We start from the raw sequence: 18,360 nt of genomic DNA on the forward strand, positions 1-18,360 counted from the left end.
AAATTTATTATGACTAACTTTATTTTGATGAAGTGGATTCAAACATGTGATTCATAAACTCCATATAAGTACACCACCATATAATTTATTTCTATTCTTTTAAAATAAACAATTTTCTCGCATAACTAACTCTATGTGATAAAATCATGTTTATGTTGGATCATGAGGAGAAACATCAACATTGGGTCAAGAGCCACACATAAGTGAAAGAGACACCACACATTCACCCAAAACCTTAAGGTGATATATATATATATATATGTATGCTCCCCCTTTGGTGAAAACTCTTTTGTTCATATACACTTGTATTGCTGAGTCGGTACCTTTATTCGAATCAAAAGCTCGTGATATCATTTGTTGGATCATGAGGAGGATCATCAATATTGGATTAAGAGCAACACACAAGCGAGAGAGACACCACATATTCACCCAAAATCTTAAGGTGATAGGTGTGTGGGTTCCTCCACTTATAAATGCTCAAACCTCCATATTTATAATCAATATGGAACTCCAAATCACACTTGACTTATTATTCTCAACATTTCATATTTAACAACGTTCTATAGTATATCCAAATAAAAATCACAATACAAAATAAAGAATAAATTCACATCATTAATATTTTTTATAAATTTTCTCCATAAATATTTGTCAACTTACAATAATCTAAAATATAGTCAAATTACTTTTAATATCAAGATGAACAAGAAATAATATTTTTGTATTATGATATACATATAATATGAGATAAATCATTTAAAATTTAATAAATTCTTGCACAAAATAAAATACAATTTAAACACATCTTTTATATTTTATAAATCTTGCATATATAAACTTATTGCACATGCTAAACTTAACATAAATAAATATTACTTTCAACATATCTTACAAATCATATAACATATATTTATCTCTCCATCAAAGTTGCAGTCACATATTAATCACAAATAATCATAAATCAAAATTGCATAATTTTAAAAACTATATAAATTAATTATGTATCTTTCACCATCATTGAAAGTTGTTATCATCTTCTTTAAAGTTAGATGCTTTAATATTAATTATAAATAAAATATGAATCAAAATCAAAATTTGATCCTAAAGATGGTTAGATATTGTGTTGGGGTCTATCGTAAAATATGAACAAGAAGAAAATGAAAATGGTACACTACGCCAAAAATGACTTTTAACAGCGCATCTTAGACAGCGCTTTTAAAAGAAAGCGCTGTCTAAGGTTAAAATTAAAATAAAACACTGAAAATGTTCCAAAAAAATAATGAAAGCGCTGTCTAAGGGGGGGTCTTAGACAACGCTTTCTAAAAGCGCTGTCTAAGACCCCCCCTTAGACAGCGCTTTTAGAAAGCGCTTTTAAATATAGACCTTAGTCAGCGCTTTTGATAAAGCGCTGTCTAAAGTCTTTAAATTAAAAAAAAAATTAAAACCAAAAGCGCTGTCTAAGGGGGGGTTTAGAAAGCGCTTTTGAAAAGCGCTGTCTAAGGCATACCTTAGAAAGCGCTTTCCACAAAAGCGCTGTCTAAGGTCTAATTAAAATAAAATTTCAGACTCCATTTCAATTTTCGTTCTCTGTTCTTTTGTTTTCCCTCCTGCGAACGTTGAAACCCTATCAGTTCCTCTTCTCTAGCTAAACCACAAAACGCCATAAATTCCTCTTGAAACCTAACCCTAAGCTCCAATCAAGCCAAACGTTGAATCGAAGGTTGCAGCGCAAGGAGATCCTTCGAAGTGGGGGTTTGCTCTTGCGAACGTTGAATCGAAGGTTGCAGCGCAAGGAGATCACTTGAATACGGTACGTTCTGCTCTAATGCTCTTCCTCTTCTTCCATCTTTTGAACTTGTTGTGAATTCTCTGGTAACCACCATTGCTACATTGGAAGAAGTATTGATCACTGGAAATGTGAAAGTGATTCTCTCTGGTGGTTGTTTTGGTGAGTCATTGAGGAAAGAAATCCATTTCTGATCCTCATTGAGAAGAGGATGACCCGGGAATAAAGATGCAACATGTCCATCCGGACCCATACCTAGAAGCATGAGATCAAATTTTGGTAACCCATTGGTTGATGTGGCTATCACATTGCTAGTAACCAAGCGTCTAAGGGTTGTCTCATAAACATCTGCTGCTCCATCAGGTGGTAGGGAATCATCAATAGAATAAACATTGAGAGGGGGAATTGGCACCTAACAGAAGAATGTGATTAGAATAAGAGACATCATTAAACTTAGCACCTATGATATTGTAATAAACAAAGCACATGAATTAACTACCTTGGAGAGAAATCCATCATTGGCAAGCTTATAATTACTTTCTAAGTTATCCTTTGGGACAACCCTCTCGTCAACCCAGAAAACATGCCATTTTGACCAATCTATGGTTTCAGCATATGACGAATCAACCAATTTCCTGAAATCGAAACATACAATTTTTTTTGACAAAGCGCTTAATGTTCCTAAATTGCTCGATTTAATTTGCTTATATTCAAGATTAGAGAGACAAATTTTACATTGATAATACTCACCTAAGGTACTTGATCAAAGATCCACCAGACAAAGCAACCGTGAAAGCACCTCTTTCTTTGGTAAACTTGGTAGAAAGTTGAGCAACATCATAAGCCAAGGACACAGCAAGATGTTCCTTACTGAAAACCTCAACATTCTTATAACCCTTTTCCCACTTAAGTGATGCCTCTATTTTCCCCACACATCTATTGGGTGAAAACACTTTATTATTCTTCCTTAGAGGATGATAAACAATTTTGTTCCCAACTTGTGTTGGTAAAATTGATGTCCTTAGTGATAGTGGATTTGGTTTTTGTGCACAAAATAAACTACTTTGGAGAGTGCATGAATTAGACAAATGTAGATTGAAATTAAGAAGTTAGTTAGAAATGAAACTATTAGTTGTAAATTCAAATTGAAATGTAAATGTTAATGAATCACTTATGAATAACAGCGAACACGAATACACTTCCATTTTTCGGTTTCAATCATTGAACGTGTTTGAAGAATCGTACGTGTCTCGACATTTGGGTGTTGACTTCGTTTTTCGTTTCTACTGTTCTTCATTTCTTGCGGTATGTTCTTCAATATTTCTTCATTTCTTCGTTTCTACTGTATAATCTTGTTGAGAATGTTAAGAATGTTTATAATCTTGTTGAGAATGTTTATAATCTTGCGGTAGTTTACTAATGTTGAGAATGTGCATAATCTTGTTGACTGAGTTTAGTGTATTATTCTTGTTGAAGTTGTTTTGATTCATAAAAACTGAGTTTAGAAGTTGACAATAGAAAAATGTTGATGTTTGTAAGGAAAACAATAAGGTACATTGTTGTTGTTATGTTTGATTAGAAAACTGAGTTTGTAAAAACTGAGTTCATAAGGTACATTGTTATAGAAAAATTAACGTGTTATAGGTATAGTTATAGGTATATTGTAATAGAAAAAGTTTGATTCTTGTAATATAAAAAATGAAAGTGATGAGGTAATTAAAGTTGGTATATTGGCGTATCGGATACGTTATTGAAGTTTATATTAACATTGGTTATGTATAGGTTTTTGAAGTTTAAAATGAATTGAACTTTATAATTGTTAGGATATTCAAAGATATTACCTTAGTTATGTATTTTCGTCTGGATTAATTGTTTACTTTAATAAGTAGGAAAACCATGGATAAAACATGGATCTGTGCCGATCGAATGACCAAAGAGTACGAGAGTGGGGTTGCGGAATTCGTTAAGTATGCTGTTCAACACGCTGAAAACCCCAGACGAATGCATTGTCCTTGCTTGCGTTGTTGTTATATTGGTAAGGTTGACGCACATGGATTGAAATCGCATTTGCTGAGGCATGGAATTGATCAAAGTTATCAGTGTTGGATATTTCATGGTGAGAAAATTAACGAGAATGTTGAATCGAGTGGAAAAAGTAATACGACCTATGCTTCATACGACAAAGACACGGAAACATACGATTGTGATCGAGTTGAAGAGATTGTAGAAGCACTGGAAGAAGATCTTCATGATTGTCCTGAAATGTTTGAGAGGATGGTAAGCGATGCAGAGAAACCGTTGTACAAAGGTTGCACTAAATTCTCAAGACTTTCTGCGGTATTAAAGTTGTACAACTTAAAGGCGGGCAATGGATGGTCGGATAAAAGTTTCACAGAGTTGTTGGCCCTTATGAGAGAAATGCTACCGGATGATAATGTTCTTCCTAATCGAACCTATGAGGCTAAAAAATTTTGTGCTCTATTGGCATGAGCTATGATAAGATACATGCTTGTCCTAACAATTGCATTTTGTTTCGTAACGAATATACAATGTTAACTGAGTGCCCTAAATGCGGTTTGTCTCGATATAAGAAAAGATTATCTCCCCCAAAAGTCTTATGGTATTTTCCGATAATTCCGAGATTTAGGTGCATGTTTCGTAGTGAAACCGATGCAAGACATCTTACTTGGCATGCAGATGAAAGAATTATTGATGGAAAGTATCGGCATCCGGCTGATTCACCACAGTGGTCGAAGATTGATAATGATTATCCTGAGTTTGGATCAGAAGCAAGAAACCTTCGATTGGCATTATCTACTGATGGAATGAACCCACATGGTCTTCAAAGTATCTCACATACCACATGGCCTGTGATTCTTATGATTTTAACCTACCTCCGTGGCTATGTATGAAGCGTAAGTACATGATGTTATCTATGTTAATCTCTGGGCCTAAACAACCAGGGAATGACATAGACGTATACTTGACACCTCTGATCAAAGATTTAAAGATTTTGTGGGAGAACGGTGTGGAGGTTTATGATGGATATAGGAAAGAAAGTTTCAATTTGAGGGCGATGTTGTTTGGCACAATTAATGATTTTCCAGCATACAGGAATCTATCTAGGTATAGCATTAAAGGTCAACGTGCGTGTCCTGTTTGTGAAGACGGAACCGATACGATTCGATTGGAACTTTGCCAGAAGAATGTGTTTCTCGGTCATCGTAGATTCTTACATTCTAAACATCACTACCGTGGGTGGAGAAAAGCATTCAATGGAGACACCGAACATCGTAGAGCTCCACCCGCATTGTCAGGTGAACAAGTTTTTGAAAAGGTGAAAGATGTGCGTACTGAGTTTGGCAAGCCTTTTGCACATAAGATTGTGAAAGGTGGGTGGAAGAAAAGGTCGATATTTTTTGAATTGCCATATTGGAAGTCTTTGTACGTGAGACATTTTCTCGATGTTATGCATATTGAAAAAAACGTATTTGAAAGTGTTATCGGTACATTACTCAATATAAAAGGCAAGTCTAAGGATGGCCTTAAAGCAAGGGAGGACATGTTAAAAATGGGAATGAGAACTGAATTAGCACCCGTGAAGAAAGGAAGACGAACATATCTACCACCTGCTGCTTTTACTTTATCTAGAAAGGAGAAAAAAATTGTGTAAGTCTCTGAGTGAAGTTAAGGTTCCAGAAGGATACTCATCTGATATCAGAAGACTTGTTTCTATGAAAGACCTCAAGTTGAAGAATTTGAAGACACATGATTGCCATGTTATAATGGAACATTTTCTACCGATAGGTATACGTTCTATTTTGCCAGAAAAAGTAAGAAGTGCCATAACTAAATTGTGTTTTTTCTTTAGGTCAATTTATAGTAAGGTGATCGATCCCGAGATCTTACCAACACTACAAAAAGAGATTGTAATTACCTTGTGTGAGCTTGAAATGTATTTTCCTCCGTCTTTTTTTGACATAATGGTTCATTTAGTTGTTCATCTTGTGAAAGAGACACAGTTGTGTGGACCAGCTTATATGAGATGGATGTACCCTGCTGAACGGTATATGAAAATATTAAAAGGGTACGTGAAATCCCGAAGTCGACCAGAGGGTTGTATTGTTGAACGATACATTGTTGAAGAAGCTGTTGAGTTTTGTACTGAATATTTGTCTAACGTTCAATCGATTGGACTCCCCAGAGCTCAGATTTTCGACAAAATGGAAGGTAAAAAATTAATTGGGAATAAAATTGTGACAATATCAAGGGATGAACGGGATCAAGTTCATTTGTATGTTCTGCACAATAATAATGAGGTTGAGCCATATGTTGAAATGCACAAGGATGTACTCCGAAGGTTAAATCCGAACAGAAATGAAAATTGGATAGTTATAGAGCACAATCAAAGTTTCATACAATGGTTGAAGGATCATATTTATTTGAAGCGCTCTTCAGATCCTTCTTCGGTAACAGAAAGGTTGAGATGTTTGACATATGGTCCAAGTTTGCATGTGTTTTCTCATAGCGCATATTCAATTAATGGATACACATTTTATACCAAAGAACAAGATGATAAGAGTACTATGCAAAATAGTGGTGTCACCGTGCTAGCTGAAGCAATGCATATATCAAGTATGAAGGACTTAAACCCCAAATATGCAAATTTGTCATATTTTGGAGTTATTGAGCACATTTGGGTGTTTGATTACGAGAAGTTTCAGATTCCCATCTTTGGTTGCAAGTGGGTGAATAGTAGTGGCATACGAATGGATAAGTCTGGATTTTTGCAAGTTGATCTTACTAGGGTGGGGTACAAAGATGAACCTTTTATTCTAGCATCTCAAGCTAAACAAGTGTTCTATGTGAATGACCCGAAGAGTACAAAATGGTCTATAGTGCTTTTCTCTAACAAAGTGACTGATGATAGCGGTGTCGATCAATGTGATATTGATGTTGAGAATGAGTCATGCATTAGACGGAATGAGTTGAATAGAAATGATGAAGTTGAGGATCTTATACCGGATGAGTCATATATAAGAAACGATCATAATGAGGGAATTTGGATCAATTCATCCGTACGCATTGCTAAGAAACAAGTGATTAATATTCCAACAAAGAAAAGAAAGAGATGTTAGTGACTTAGGTAAATTATCCATGGTTTCTTTATTTTTTTTTTCAATTGTTTTGATTATAAGTTATATGTGATAATGCATGATTTCATTATATTTTTGTTTTCAATTGCTTTGATTATAAGTTATATCTGATAATGCATGATTTCTTTATTTTTTTGTTTTCAATTGCTTTGATTATAAGTTATATCTGATAATGCATGATTTCGTTATATTTTTGTTTTCAATTGCTTTGATTATAAGTTATATCTGATAATGCATGATTTCTTTATTTTTTTGTTTTCAATTGCTTTGATTATAAGTTATATTTGATATTTGATGGTTTCCTTGGTTTATTACAGGTTAGACATGGCTGATGACCAACATGAGGAAGTTAGTAAAAAAGTATCCGCGGAAGAAGAAATTCGAAGAGGCATCACAGTAATGAGAAGGGTGGTCCAAGGAAGATCTCGAGGCATCATACTAGATGTCTATTGGAACAACCAGGGACAGCTTATAGAACCTAATGGGCATACCTTAACTAGTTTTATCGGTGCACTAGTAAGGAATGAAATTCCCATTACATGTGATGATTGGAGAAACAAAGAGCTGAATGAATCCAAAGAAAAAATTTGGAGTGAGATAAAGGTACAATCATTTGGCCCTTAATTATACGGTATCAATTATGTTTTTTCAATTACCGATACTAACTATCAATCTGTATGTTTTTCTTAGCGATGTTTTAACATCGAAGAAGAAAGAAGAGGTTTTTGTATGAAATTGGCCGGAAAGCTTCTAAGAGGGTTTCGGACATTTTTATCATCCAAGTTCCTTAAGGATGCGGATGGTAATTTTGTGGATGCGGAGCTTCCTAAAAAATATGAAAGTTTGATATCGGCTGAAGAATGGGAAGCTTTCAAATCCAAAAGACAAGACCCGGTTTTTCAAAGAATAAGTGCTACAAATCGGGAAAGAGCATCAAGTCCCGCATATCCGTACCGAAAAGGACGTGTCGGATATGGACGCTTAGAACAATCCATGGTAAGTATTTATAAATTGCAATAACAAATTTGTTCATCATATATTAGTTTTATCTGATCAAATTGTATGACTTAATGTGTAGCTGCAGAAGGAGGAAAGTTCAGAAAGATCTCTTCCTGCACATGTTTTGTGGAAGGAAGCCCGTGTGGGCAAATCTGGAGTTCCTCAAGAAGAAGTTTTACACGTATACCAGAAATGTGTAAGTATAACATTTTTTCATTAATTGAATAACATTTTTATACACAAATATTTGACAAGTATACGGTATTCATCTGATTTTTCAGGAGGAGCTATCTCAGTCTTTATCTCCCGATGATACTAAGGGCATACTTAGTCGGGCATTAGATATCCCTGAGTATTATGGTCGGGTGAGGGGTAAGGGATTTGGACTCACTCCGACCTCCCTGAGTATTAAAAAAGGAAAGGCTCCTAGTAATCGGGAGCTTCATGCAAGATTGGAAACCATGCAAGCTAAGCTTGATGCATTGAGGAGAGAAAGAGAGGCTAGCGCATCAACAGTATACAAAGATGCTTCGGACAAAGACAGTATGAACTGTACCTTTCAGCCGAACATTCCAGAGGTAATTACATATAATTGTCTTAAATTGAACTATTTGCTTAAATTATGTATTTGACATATATACACATTAACGATTTCTTGTTATTATTGGTTTTAGGGCATTTCCCATTGTCAGCTGTATTTGTCGTCACCATACTATCGGATGGTTGGCAAGGGAAAAGTGCATAACGTTAGCGGAGTATTACTCCACACTAGAGAGCTCCCTGCTGGATGTTTGAAGGTATCAGTTGATATTGCAGTTGAGCCGAATGCAGCATTACCATATCCTAGCGATGATTCGGATGCAACAACGGTGCACGAAGCAGTAGGTTCATTTGTTGCATGGCCGACAAACCTCATATGCGTAGGATATGAGGTATGCTTAAAACTTATGTTAACTTTAATGTGTATATTCAAAGTTTAAAATTTATGCTTAAAATTTTACTTACATATTTTCCTTGGTTATGTTAAATAGACTCCCACAAAATCCAAATCAAAAGATAATGCGATTCCACGGCATACCGAGTCCACGGTTTCAAGAAAAGAGGTAATATACAATTATATGACATATATTCATGGAAGTTGTTACATTCTTAATTTGATCTAACTATTTATATGACATGTAGCTTCAAGAAAATGAGGTTAGCAATGCCTCCGCACAACAAAAAAAGGAGGTTAGCAACGCCTCCGCACGGGTAAAAAGTTCTGGTGCTAAGAAGACCGTAGCTAGGAAAAAAACTACCACCAAGTATAGGTCGTGCCTCAGGACATTTCTAGAGATGACCGATATACCGACCGGAGGTGTTCGGACCCTACATATGGAGGTAGGGATTTTCGGCTTTGATTACGACCAAATGATTGGTAATGAAGACTTCATGCAAGTTTTTAGTCATGAAGAAATCGGCGTCAACGTTGTCAATACATATATTAGGTAAATCCGGTCTACTTTGTTTTATTAATTAAACAACTTATGTTAATGATGTTTACTTTATGTTAATCCGGTTTACTTTATGTTTCAAAAGAGGTGTTAATGATGTTTTTATATTAGGTTTTTGTATGACAAATTGATGCGCCCCAATGGTTTGGACGTGTCATTCGGATTCTTAGCACCCGCGACCGTCAACTTAGTTTTAATCTTAAGTAGACCGGATACCGTGACGGAGTACGTTCTTCGGATCCTCATGGACAATAAAGATGCGGAGAAGTTGTTTTTTATACCGTTTAATACCGGGTTAGCATTTCATTCTAAATTCATCTATTATAATTATTTTCCAAGTTACCATCTAACATTTGCCTAATCATTACAATGGACATTGGTTGCTGCTCGCAATCAATCCTATCCGAGAAATTGTGTATTATCTTGACTCGTTAGGAAATGATTGGACAACATACCCGGATATGAAGGTCCTAATTGACACATAAGTGAGAATGTTCAAAAAATTTCTTAGTTTATGTGAATTGTTCTAATTGCTTCATTTTTATTTTATTAGCGTCCTACAAGCTTTTCGGGCCCAACGAGATATCCAAACCTCAAGGAGGGGCGCCAACTCCATTACATGGATTAAAGTGGCGGTATATTTTTAATTACCACATTTTTTATTATATTAGTGATGACACTTGATAAAACTTAGGATTTATAATCCATATTTTTTTTTTCATATGTAGTGTCCTCAACAACATAATCAAATAGATTGCGGGTATTTCATGTTGAGGTTTATGCGAGATACTCTTACTTTGGGCCGATTAAAGATTCCCACCGATGTATGTATTTCTAACTTATGAGTTATTTTTATATTTACACATATCTCATATAATTAAATAGTTGGAATTAATTCAAAATATGTTATATTATTATGTAGTACTTTGAGGAATTCAAGTGTGCATTTTATACAAAGGATCAAGTGGACGAAATCAAAGAGGAGTGGTGTCAATTCATGATAGAGCTCAATGTTTGTTCATAAATTTGTGTAATTAATGTGTACATTTGTAGTATATGTAATGACTTGTAAATGTGTACATAAATTTGTATATATTTTGATACATTTAAGGCAAAATTGGTTTGAATTGGTATATATATATTTGTTAGCCAAAAATTGGTAGAAAAAAGGCCAAAATGGCATATATAAAATGTGATAATTGTCTGTCAAAATCTGGTTGAAAACAGGTAGAAATTCTGGTTTATAAACCTGGAAAAATGTGGTTTAAAACAAAAGCTTCAAAAAATTTCGTATACCTTAGACAGCGCTTTTGTAAAAAGCGCTGTCTAAGGGGGGGATTAGAAAGCGCTTTAGGCAAAAGCGCTGTCTAAGGGGGGGGCTTAGACAGCGCTTTTTGAAAAGCGCTGTCTAAGGTATACCTAAAAAAATTAAAATAGGAGGGTCTTAGAAAGCGCTTTTGGCCAAAGCGCTGTCTAAGGGGGTGGGGCTTAGACAGCGCTTTTCAAAAGCGCTGTCTAAGGTATACCTAAAAAATTTAAAATAAGAGGGTCTTATAAAGCGCTTTTGGCCAAAGCGTTGTCTAAGGGGGGGGGGGGGGGGGGGGGGGGGGGGCTTAGACAGCGCTTTTAAGATTTAAAAAAGCGTTGTCTAAACCTTTAGCAGCGGAGGTTTAGACAGCGCTTTAAAGCGCTGTCTAAGGCTAAAAAAAACGCTGTCTAAGGTCTTGTTTGTTGTAGTGGTATGATGAAAGTTGCACAAAATAAATTTCAAAGTGTGTGTTTACACTAAGCTTTAAATTCGATTTCTTCCACCAATTTAGGAAAATTGGATGTAAATGGATATACCAGTGAATCTCATCCAAGATACTTTGGAAACTTTAACAAGAATCACACATTCACATTAAACATATCAGTCAATTATGTTTTATAGAATAAAGTTCATTCATTTATTCTTGTATACTAGAAAAATAAAGGATGACTTAGATATATATTTTTGAGTCTTGAAACATGTATTTTTCGTGTGTCTTTTCGTTTTACACAATATCTCTATTTATAGAGAAATTCATGTCACTTAGTAAAGAGATACATCTTTTGAATCATATAATATTTATAACTAATATATATTATTACCGTTCAATAGAACAACAAAACATTGTGTTGGCCCAATAGTGTCCTTCATGTCCATGCGCCTTGTGAGCATCTAGTCCTCAGTTCAAATCTAAACATTTGAATCAAAATCATAAACCCTAAACCAATGCAACCATCTATGATATAAATATGTTCTTAAATGTATTTAATCATTATAATTTATCAAATAAATATTTTAGAAATTTCACCAACTCGACACACATGTATTTATAATCAACACCATAGTATCATGAATCATTATCAAATAATCATCAAACATTATTGTTAATTCCCTAATTAATACTTAGGATCATTATCTACCCTAAATTAGGTTTAACAAATCAGGTACTATCAATTATAAATTTCTTAAGTTGTTGTTATCTAAAAATCAACTTCTCTCACCCTAAAAATCAATTTATGCGAGTTAAGCAGCCTAATCAAATATTTATTATGATTTTATCACATAGCTAATCCTTATCAAAATCATCTCTTATACACTTTCTAAGTTTTTCACTTCATAAATTGATTTTTGCAAAGGAAAAAAATTGTATTTTCTAATAAATCTTTTAAAAATTTCAAAGTTCATCAAAAAATCGATTTCTCTAAATTTGTTTTTCAAAATTACCAAAGTTCTTGTCAATAAAATTACACAAAACCTAACATTGATCATATAACATCATAATTAACATCAAACGACACATATTACACAACATTCAAACAATTACATACAATTAACATTAATCTATACACAATTAACATAAATCAAGACACGATATCATCAATGACATAAATACATAGACATTCAATTGAGAGTAACGTAATAAGATATTATCTAATCAAAGAAACACATAATCCTAATTTCACAATATTCACAATATTCACAATATTCTAAACACGACATTATCAAATGTGCAACCTAAGTTCAGGTGACATCCTTATCTAATAAATCTACCATCATCCGTTATATTCAAAGATTAAATCTCTTCATACTTTAACGGATGATTCAATACTATATGAATTGGTTGACATGATAATGCTTTCAAACATCAAATTATTTGAATTTTTTAATGAATTTACACAAAACATATTCAAATTACTAATTTTACAAATCAAAGATGATTATGATTGATGAAGAACAGTACAAATATTATGCTACTATTGGATGATAAAAAACAACTGAAATTTTACACTTTTATGTCATTTTACGAGAATTTTAGATTTTGTTTGGTAAAAATAGCGGTTGGCTAATAAGCTAAAGGATAACGTATAATTTTTTACTGATAACTTATAGTTTATAGCTGATGACAAATGACTTATAGTTGATAAACTAATTGAAGTATTTGATAAAATTAACGGTTTAATTAGCTGAAAAATTAAAATGACATAAAAAATATTTAATAATAATTATTTTATTTTAAATTAAATTAATTACAAAGGGTAGTAAAGAGTTTTAGTTAAAATAATAAGAGTAAAAGTGGAAGAGAAAATGATAACCTATAAGTTATAAGCTAAAACACTATTTGAAATAGCGTCTGAAAAATAAGGTATAAGCTAATAAAATAAGTTATAAGCTTGTGATGAAAAGACTGTTATCAAACAGGTCTTTGTCTGTCATATGAACTTTAGGGATGAAAATAGGTTGGGCCGAGTTAGACTTTGTCATACTAGGCTTTGCCAAGCCCGAGCTTGCTAAAAAATTCAAAGTCTAAGTCTGTTATGTAGCCTATAAAAGACTTATTTTTTAGTTTGAGTCTAATCTTTTCGAATGTCTGATTGACCTATTAATCTACTTAAAAAACATATATCATTTGAACATATTTAAATAAGAAATTCAATTAATATTTAAATAGACTAGAGAATAAAAAATACAATGAGACTAAATCCATTGACTTATCTGAGTTTACCTAGTAACATAAATTTTGTGAGATGATTTATTTGAGAGAACTTATGAAAACACCTTATAACATTATTCGTAAGATTTCTTTCGTGAGTGCAATTTGAAAAACAATTGATTCCTTCAAACAAAAGGAAACCATTTTTTTCTAAATCAATTTTGAAACTTCAAAAATTGACACCAATTCTTAAAAATAGAATCTAAGTCATTCTAATTATTCTATATTGATGTCTAAACATTTAAATATCTAAATGCTTTGAGGATTTATGCGACATTTATAATTTTTGCAAAGTTTTAAATTAAAAAGATTTTACTCCCACAATATATTTTGCAGGCAAGAAAACAAAGATTACTCAACGGTTATTAATGGCATGGATAATTAACAAAATACAAAAAAAAAAAAAGAAAAAAAAGTTGATTATGATAGGGCCCAACCGGGTTCGAACCGGTGACCTCTTGATCTGCAGTCAAATGCTCTACCACTGAGCTATGGACCCATCTATGTTGGAAATAAAATTGATTTTAATTCAAATCTATTATTACATGCAAGTTCTAATTCGGATTCTCTACCACCAATCTATATTACACCTTTCTACAGCGAACCATCTTTTGATATTTTAATTATGTCTGTGTAATTTTTTTTCGTTCATACCGGACATAATATGTTTGATTTCTTCATAAAGAGGAATTTTGGTGATAAAGTTAATAGCCCCATCAATGATAATGTGAGGTATGGATTTATCAATGATACCCCATCATTATAGAATTTCTTAGGACTTGTTGATCAATATATTTTTTTTCTTCAATGAAACAGACACAAGTTCTAAGCCTAGTGATCCTGTTAGTGGTTTGTCTAATAGCCAGTGTTTATCATGTCACTATCCATGATCCACTTGTCTCTTTCCTTTTCATTCGAGTCAACATTAAAAATGATTCAAATCAAATATTTTGGATAATTTATGTTCTAAGTTACTTACAACTTTAGGATATAGAGAGAGAATTGAGAGTAATTAAAAAATACAAGTATTATTAGAATGAAATTAGATCACACATCTAAAGAGGGATCTACTTATATGATTAAGAAAGAATTAACTAATTAATTAACCAAAAATTGAAAACTGTTATACTTTTTTTTTGTGTTGCAAGTTATATTATTATTATTATTATTATTATTATTATTATTATTATTGTTATTATTGTCATTGACAACGATATACAAAACTCAATTAATTCCTAATATCCTTATCAATTCATATTTTCTAAGATCCTCATTCCCATTAACCTTTAAGGCTATTAAATCTTGCATGACTCAAGGGATTTGTCAGTCAATTCTAACTCAGGCTTGTAATACCCAATGCTCAACCTCTCTTTACAAACTTGATCTCTAAGGAAATGGTACCTCCTTTCTATGTATTTGGTCCTATCATGTCTCATAAGATGGTTTGTCAAATCAATTGGTGAGTGATTGTCCACTAGAAACTTGATACACGCAGAGTTGCTCACATTCAACTCCTCAAACAACATCTCCAACCAAAGTGTTTGACATGCAACATATGAGGTTGGAACATACTCTTCCTCACATGAAGATAAAGACATAATTCCTCCACTACTACAGAAAACACATATAATGACGGTTGCAAAACACATATAATGACGATTTCATGTTCGTCGTTAGGTAGTGTGTCATTGTATGTAAGTTGGTTTCCACAATGCACGAGTGACCGTGGTTATAAGTTAGGTAGTGCGCTACTTATAACAACGGGTAAAGAAAGCAAGTGTTGTAAAATAATTTATAGGTCCTGGGTTAGAATCTCAACAACATCATTCTTGTGTTTATTATTCTGGACAACGTTATACTTATAACAACGGTTGAATTAAAAATCGTTATGATATTATGTGTTTTTTAATATATTTTTCAATTTTACCGTATTCTCAAATTTGTAACCTAAATATTTTTGAATCGTATCATACTAGAAACAACAATAAACCCATTTGTGAATTGAATTAGACTAAAAATTGTATTACATCAATAACACAATTTCATTAGGAATCAAAAATTATATTATATCAATGACACAATTCCATTAGGAACAAAAAATTATATATTACATCAAAATCAAAGTGGCATAAATCAACCTACAATGTATATATCATTACATCAAATAATACTATCTTGTTGTCTTGGTGTCTTGTCTCTTAGTGTATTAACTTTAAACATCTATAATTTCAAATAATAATAGTTATCAGAAAAATACCATCATTAGAAATTATACCATACAATAAATTATGAATGAAGAATATAAAATATTTACTTGTTAATGTTTCCATATGCCTTCTTGATGATGTTACGAATAATATGTACAAAATCTCTATCAACTTCTTCATATGAAGTAGACACTTGTGTTGCATAAGAAGGAGTGAAAGAAATATCAAAACTTTCATCATCACTATGAGGAATGTGTTTTTCTTTGAGAATAATTGATCATCTCTTTGATAAGTCCGTAGGGTATGTCACATAAAAAAATTGTTTTGCTTGAGTAGGCATGATAAATGGTTCGGTATTATAAGTTGTCTTGCCAAGGTCAACCCGTGAGAATCCTAACTCATCAGTTTATGCACAATTGTTATTAGGAACCCACTTGCATTTAAATAAAGACACTTTGAAAATAAAATAATCAATTTCCAAAATATCCTCAATGACACCATAGAACGCGGTGGTTGCCAAAATAAGATTCTTATCTTTCGAGATAGAGAATAAATGGATTCGACCTCTACCATAACCCCACTATTTTGCATTGTACTTCGATCATCTTTTGCTTTTGTATAAAAGGAATAATTAGAAATGTCGTATGTTGTCCAAGTTAACACAATAAATTTTGGCATGTACGAAAAAAAAATTATTGTCTCTGATGCATCATCATCATTAAAAATCCTCTTATTAAACCAACTTATGACTTCCTCGTTATGTCGTGTCAACAACCATTTGTCATTCATTCGGGGATATTTTTTATTTGTAACGTTTTAGTGAGTAACTATGTAAGGTTCAACTAAACTAAGATTATTCATTATATAGAAATGTTCTTCAAGTACTACATCTCGATCCATTGAGTTAACATTTAAACCTTGAGTACCTCTACCTCTAAATCTATCAGCATGACGAGAATTTGGAACAAGAATAAACTATGTTTCAGACAAATAGTTTGAACATAACTCAAGATCTTCTTATGTGATGTACCTTTCAATGATCGAAGCTTCTGATCGATGATTATTATTCGTATATACTTTAACTATTTTCATGTATCTCTCTATAGGATACATCCACCTTAAATAAACTGGACCACAAAATCTGATTTCTCTGACTAGATGAACAAGTAAGTGAACCATAATGTCAAAAAATGATGGAGGAAAATACATCTCCAATTGACACAATATTATTGCAGCCTCATCTTCTAATTCATTTAATTTTTTCAAATCAAGAACTTTATTACATATAGCATTGAAGAATAAACAGAATCTGGTTATAGTTACTCTTACATTTTTTTGGAAGGATGCCACAGATAGCCACTGGTAGAAATTATTGCATCAAGACATGATAATCATGAGATTTTAAACCAATTAACTTGAGATCTTTCATTGATACAAGTTTCTTGATGTTTGAAGAGTAACCTTGGGGAAATTTGATACCATGCAAATACTTGCAAACAAATTTCTTTTTCATTTTAGATAGAGTGTGACATGTCAGAGACAAATAAGATATTTGTCCTCTATCTTCTGGAGCCAATTGTTGTAATGTATCTATCTCTTCCATATCTAAATGGGAATTATTATTATTTTTAGTCTTGCCTGGAATGTTTAAAAGTGTTCTTATCAAACTATCACACACATTTTTATTCACATGCATCACATCAAGACAATGTCTTACATCGAGGCTAGACCAATATGGAAGTCAAAGAACACTGATCTCTTTTTCCAAATATTTTTCTCAAGGAACTGTCTTTACTCCTTCCAAAGACAACAATAAGGTGTTCTTGTCATTGATAAAATTTGTCGCTGGTTAAAGGTTTAGGAGCAATTTCAAACTCCTTCTCTTCGTTAAAACCCTTCTACAATCTACGAAAGAATGATTGGGATTTAGAAATTTCTGATGAAAATAGGTATTATATTCACATATATGACACGCTTTATGTCCTTTGACACTATATTCATCCAAATTACCATATGCAGGAAAGTCGTTTGTGCAAAATAACATTGCACACATCTTAAACATTTCACCAGAATATACATCATCAACATCAACACCTTTATGCCACAAAAGTTTTAAATCATCAATTAATGGACTTAGATAAACATCTATGTCATTTTCAGGCTGTCTTGGTCCAGAAATCATTAGACTTAACATCATATACTTGCGCTTCATGCACAACCAAAAAGATAGGTTATAAAACGTGAGAAGAACAAGCCACAAAGAATGGTTAATACTCAGATTACCAAAGGGGTTCATTCCATCTATGGAAAGCTCAAGCCTAATGTTTCTTGGCTCAAGGCCAAAATCAGGAAACAATGAATCAATTTTCTTCTATTGCAAAGAATCAACTACATGGAGAATGTTTCCATCACATTTTATTTTATATGTATGCCATCTAATATTCTTTGTGTCGTTCACATTAGAAAAAAGTCTCTTTAACCTTGAAGTTATTGGCAAGTACCATAACACTTAGCAGGAGGACGCTTCTTACTAACATTGTCATTGTCATCACCATTGTTGTTCTTCAACTTGTAGCGCAACTCACCATATTCTGGACATTGATCCAAATTTTCATACTTTTTCCTATATAATATGCAATAATTAGGGCATGCGTGTATTTTGACATAGTCCAAACCTATTTGACACAATATCTTCTTGGC

At 32.9% G+C, this 18,360-nt stretch overlaps 1 protein-coding gene and 1 non-coding gene across 2 annotated transcripts; both read right to left on the reverse strand.

Annotated features, from left to right (window-relative positions):
• Positions 1-1,697: 1,697 nt before the first annotated feature.
• LOC127102023 (probable 6-phosphogluconolactonase 4, chloroplastic) lies at positions 1,698-2,886 on the reverse strand (the record flags this gene model as incomplete). The annotated part of the gene is made up of 3 exons (XM_051039440.1): positions 1,698-2,198; positions 2,286-2,421; positions 2,537-2,886. Coding segments are annotated over 3 exons (987 nt in total), but the record flags the coding sequence as incomplete, so codon positions are not given.
• Positions 2,887-13,880: 10,994 nt separating this feature from the next.
• TRNAC-GCA (transfer RNA cysteine (anticodon GCA)) lies at positions 13,881-13,952 on the reverse strand. The gene has a single exon. It is a non-coding gene; the product is annotated as a tRNA-Cys (tRNA).
• Between the last annotated feature and the right edge of the window lie 4,408 nt (positions 13,953-18,360).

The sequence above is a fragment of the Lathyrus oleraceus genome, chromosome 7 (genome assembly GCF_024323335.1).
Source record: "Lathyrus oleraceus cultivar Zhongwan6 chromosome 7, CAAS_Psat_ZW6_1.0, whole genome shotgun sequence".
NCBI classification, from domain to species: domain Eukaryota; kingdom Viridiplantae; phylum Streptophyta; class Magnoliopsida; order Fabales; family Fabaceae; genus Lathyrus; species Lathyrus oleraceus.